Here is a 5,241-nt window from a genome sequence, read left to right on the forward strand (position 1 = left end):
TCCGGGTAAACCCGCATAAGAGAGTGGGAGGCAGGAAAATGATAGCCCATAATAGCACAGGCCCAGTAATAGGATCCCAAGGCCCAATAAGAGGAGCCCAGGGCCCGTTTAGCAATAACCCTGGAGGACTCCAGGACATGTGAAAACATCACTACCGTCCAGGTAGCCCGGATCCAGAACCTTCCAACGATCCGGATCCAGAAGTACTTTAACTCATCACAGACGTTCACGCGTCCTTTAGTCCAAAAAACTCATCTACAGCCCAGATCAAAGGTACCAACCCCTAAACCCTAATGGGAAGCCTATAAAAGGCTGAACAAAATGTGTATTGGGGGTTACTTGATCCTTAGTATATACGCACTTATACACACCACATATATCCGCGCAATTCATATTTTACCATTTCTTCTCCGATACCCTTTCTCATTCTCACGCCGGAGGTACCGCGAGGACGCCACTCCCCTCCAGTTCTGTTTTGCAAGAGTCCATCCTACGGTTACACCACAAACCGCCATCATTTCTGTTCAAAAGGAGTTTGAGTCCGGGTAGCGCAAGGAGAGGACCTCAGGGTGATCTGGAATTATCACTATCCAAATAATATAATAATTTTGTTCTTGCTGAACAAAAAACTGAATATGAAGAGCTAGAGCTGCAGGTGCTAAATATATAATTTTAGAATCCAGCTGCATAATTCATCCATACTCCTCCTGACTGGACTTGTTTTTGTGTCTGCTACCTAAAGCTGAAGGATTATTTAGGGATGCTCGAGGAGATATCATTATTTCACATGATTACATTATTGTTAGTTCTTCATCAGTGGCTTTTGAACTTTACAACAAAATTCTTACAGACTATCTTGATTACCACGTGTTAAATAAGATACTGTTGGCATGACCCTGATCGTGGAAGGAGTTGAATTAGATTCACGCAGGTCTGGCTTTGCGTTTCTCTGTCTGTTCTCTTCACATGCTTTTGATTCTTATAGCCACTGCATCTGAAAGCTACCGGAAGAATCAAGTTTTGAGGAAACATGTCAAGCCATTAAGCATCAGTAATTTTGTTTTTTAACCTAGTAATATTGTTCAAAGACATTTTTGTTATACGGCTTAATTAAATCGGTTTGAAATTTTTTAACCCAACCCTTAAATTCGTAACCCAACCTACCCATTGTATGCGATTTGGGTTGGTTTGAGTCGGTTTATATGGTGTTAAATAGTATCAAAGCCTGTTCTGGTATGGAACAGGGGATTGAGGCCTTCTGTTTGGGACTCCTGTAACAAAATCGACCTGTTCTTCCCTGGATTGAGGCTTTTGTTCAGGACTCTCGAGTGCTGTTGGTTCTTAAGGAATGTCGCAAGCAGTCACAGCAGTTTTTCTCAAATATAGGAATCATGCAAAAGGAAAATTTTCAGCATTTTCACATTAAGCTCCCCAAAATATACATCACAGCACTCATATTTTATACAAGAAGCTAAATGCCAGTGGTAGCACAGGTTTGAACCACATTATACTAACTATTCGATTGACTTATATAACATAGATTAGTTGGTGATCTACTCCAGTATTGTTACTCCTTACGATGATCATCAACTTTACCAAGGTCCTGTCAGGGTCCTTCTCAGGCATAATCTTTTACTTCCCCATGGCATATTCATCTTCTCCAATATCTGAACACAAGCAACATACAACTAGCTTCAGGTCTGATACTTATCAATACAATTGTTAATACACATACAATCTGAAGTAGAGTATTGAAAGAGTACCTGATTTTTCTGCATTTCCATGAATTTTTCCTGCAGTAACCACAAGAGCAACACCGAGTTCATCAAAACAGCGATTTTATCTAGCCATTTAATGAAATTAGGACTTACATTTTAATTAGAACTATACCTGTTTATTCTGCATCTCCTCATTAACTTCTTTAAGCTTTGCAACTTCTGCTTCCAATTCCAGAGTATAAGCCTGTCAAAAATCGAGAAGTTTAAAAGCAGAGTCCGATGATGGTTTGTTTGAAAAATGTCAACAACAATCCATTGTGCGTTTAGTTCTCAATATAGAATTGTTTTTCTTATCAAATGAACTGATGCATTGAATAAAGAGTGTCCTAAGCAGCCGATTCTCATAATGCTTAAAATGTATGTCGTACTTCAGTTACTTACCTGTTTCCGAGCTCTTGACCTAGCAGCCGATTCTCTGTTCTTAATCATTCTCTTGCGCCTTCTCTCCACCACTTTCTCAAAAGTCCCAGTTTTCCTTCCTTGTGTACCATCATTGTATGCAAAAGGAGAATGCGATAGTATTGATGAATCCAGATTCCTGTCAGGGTTCATGTTTGATGCCAACTGGCTTTTAGGAGATCCCACTGGAACTGCAACTCGAGGTGCTAAACTAGCGATGCTAATTTCTCTATTCTGTCTGACACAACTCTGTGTTGCAGAATTATTCATAAAAGGATCTCCCCTTCTCACAAGCAGGTTCCTTGCTCCGGGGCTTGTTAAGTTAGCATTGTTTCCTGCATTCGTTGGAGAGGCAAAAGCCAAAGTGACTTGCTTGGGTAGAAGGGGCTGTTGCTTCTGCTGGTGTTGCTGCAGCAGCCGGTGTTGCTGTTGCTGCTGCTGTGATTGCTGTTGTGAGGTAATGCCACGAGAGCTTAAAACTAAATTGGAATAAGGATTACGAACTGCATTGCTGTTTTCCCTGACATTATTTCTGCACGATTCATAGCTTATCTCTGGTTGCGCGAATCCAAAAGGCAAAGCAGCATTGCTGTTAACTTGTGATCCACCATTATTAGGCCTTCCAGTGATATGAGCGGTTTCTCCTACTACCCCTGCCCTAAAAAAAACTCCTCCAATGTAATCTCACTCAGAGTTGCTTCCCTCTCCGACAAATTCATACCTCCATTTCCATCTTTCACGTTATCAGTTTCTTTAAGCAAATCTTTCCAAACTTCATCAACAGTTTTCTGGCTAAGTGTACGAGGTAACGTTAAAGAACCCTGCTGCTTCAAATTTCCACCAGGAAGAGGAATCCCTTGTCTTATGTCACCAGAAGATATCATAGGCTGAGTGCCTTCAGCCGTCCAGATATTCTTTAGAAGTTCATCCATATTCATGGAACCAAAATCCTTTCCAGCTCCATCAAAAGTGTTCTGCAACTCTTCAAAAGTCAGCGAATATACAGATGACTGTCTCGCCAGGGAGAGATTCTCAGCTGGCTTCGAACCACTCCCTTCTTGCTGAGATGTGGCACCACCATAGTTCTTAAAATTGAAGTAAGACCCCATGAATCAAGATTTCGGCTTTGTCAGAACCTCTGCTGATCCAGACAACCTAGTATATCTGACAACCAATGACCAACATTATTAGCCTAATGTAGACACACTATTCAAGCATATCAGATAGAATCTCAAATACAAAGCTCTTATATGTAAATTTAGCGTTTTCAGCTATCATCATTAGTTGCAGAACAACAAAAATCAGGTGCCAATTAGTAGAAAACAAAGCTAAACAGAATAGAAACAAAAAAAACATACATTCTGAAGCTTCAAAGCAACCTAAAAGTAAGGTACAGAAGAAACTTCATACACCAAGTCCAACAGCCATCAATGGAACTTGTTTTCTAGATACATAACTTAAAACTGAAGATGTATAAATGTAAAAACTAAAAAAAAATAAAAAATCTTTGCTTCAAGTAACTAAAAACTTGAAAGAGACTTCATACTTCAGACTACAATACAAAAATACTATATACTAAACTAGATCAGCCAAATTTAGTAAGTTAAGTGAGATAACTAACATGACATTTTAGACGAAGCATCAGTAGTAACGATGTAACTATTAAATGTACACAAACACGTTACAGGACAACTTATAAGTCGATTAGGGCAGCTTTTAGCTTCCGCAAACATGCTCTTAAGTCCATTGTAAAACATTTGTGCAACATGAAATCAAAAGCATATGAGTAAACAAGCATACCAATCAAAATTCAAGATTTCAAACCCAGAAGGCCAAATCTTAGCTCAAAACCTGAAATATTAACAAACCCAATAAAGATCAAACAAAATATAAAGGCTTGAAGTCTTGAACAATATATTTTGTAGTGCAGTTCACAAAAAATGGACTTTAGAAAGCCCACAACCTTTTTTTTATTTGTTAATTTTTAACTTCGGAGTTGTGATAGGATCCGGTACATTAGTGTTGTATGATCGCATCCAAAACCCCACAACCTTAAAAGTTTGTCAGTTATTCTGACAACCCCAATAATCAAACAAACATCCAAAAACTTGGGAATAAAAAGGATACAAAAATCAAGAAAACATGAAAATATCTCCTAGTACTATGTCAACTTGGTACATGAATGATGTAAAGGAAAATTGAGATAGGGAGTGGTGTAAAGACCATTTTACCCTTGTAGAGAGAGAATGTGTTTCTTGGTTGTTTAGTTTTGGGACTGAATGGTGATGGTGGAGATGACAAGTGGCTAGTGCAGAGAGGCTATATATAAATAAATGTTCCCAGTGTAAAAGCTACCTGGCGGAGATATTTTTGGTGGGTTTTGTTTTATTATAATATTTTCTGACCAATGATAGAGTGCAAAGAGGATGAATCCTGGCCGTTGGATGGTCTTTGACCAGGATTTATAAATGGCAGTCACTGATTGGTCCTGGACGTCCTGGTTTAGTTTTTATTTTATTTAAGTTTTTTTTGTAGAAAATGGCTCATTGGCTTTGTTTAAAAATCGGCCGATTTTTCAAAAATCGTCGATAAATCGCTCAAAAATCGGTCAAAAATATTTGTCTGATTTGACTGATTTCCGTAAATCGCCGATTAATCATCCGATTTTTTAAAAATCGTCCGATAAATCGTAAATCGGTACCTCAACCGAATAGTTCCGATTTCCGAAATTTATAACACTGCAGTCCTCGGTGATATTTACCGGGAAAGTTTAGGGGATGGTAAAAAGAGGGTGCAAAATGAGATGAGAATTTCTTGTAGTGCATACTTGAGCCAAATTACAAGTTTAAAAGTTTGGCCACAAAAAGGGCCTGCCTAGACGCCATGAAATAATGAAACAAGTGGCTTATTATTAACTTATAAGTTTGTAAGTGTTTATTTACGAGTATTTGTCGATCGAATTTATAAATTGAATTTACAACTTATAAGCTGATAAGTTGAATATTAGTAAATACGTACTTTTTCTCCACTTATTTTGATTTTTCGCTTTTTTATTAAATTTAAT

At 38.2% G+C, this 5,241-nt stretch overlaps 1 protein-coding gene across 1 annotated transcript; it reads right to left on the reverse strand.

Annotated features, from left to right (window-relative positions):
* Positions 1-1,389: 1,389 nt before the first annotated feature.
* Positions 1,390-4,373, reverse strand: LOC141687538 (ABSCISIC ACID-INSENSITIVE 5-like protein 7). The gene is given in 7 exon segments (XM_074492846.1): positions 1,390-1,667; positions 1,764-1,793; positions 1,891-1,962; positions 2,160-2,839; positions 2,842-3,341; positions 3,978-4,028; positions 4,141-4,373. Coding segments are annotated over 5 exon segments (1,302 nt in total). The 5' UTR covers positions 3,287-3,341; positions 3,978-4,028; positions 4,141-4,373; the 3' UTR covers positions 1,390-1,592.
* Between the last annotated feature and the right edge of the window lie 868 nt (positions 4,374-5,241).

Source organism: Apium graveolens, chromosome 9 (genome assembly GCF_009905375.1).
Source record: "Apium graveolens cultivar Ventura chromosome 9, ASM990537v1, whole genome shotgun sequence".
Classification (NCBI taxonomy): Eukaryota; Viridiplantae; Streptophyta; class Magnoliopsida; order Apiales; family Apiaceae; genus Apium; species Apium graveolens.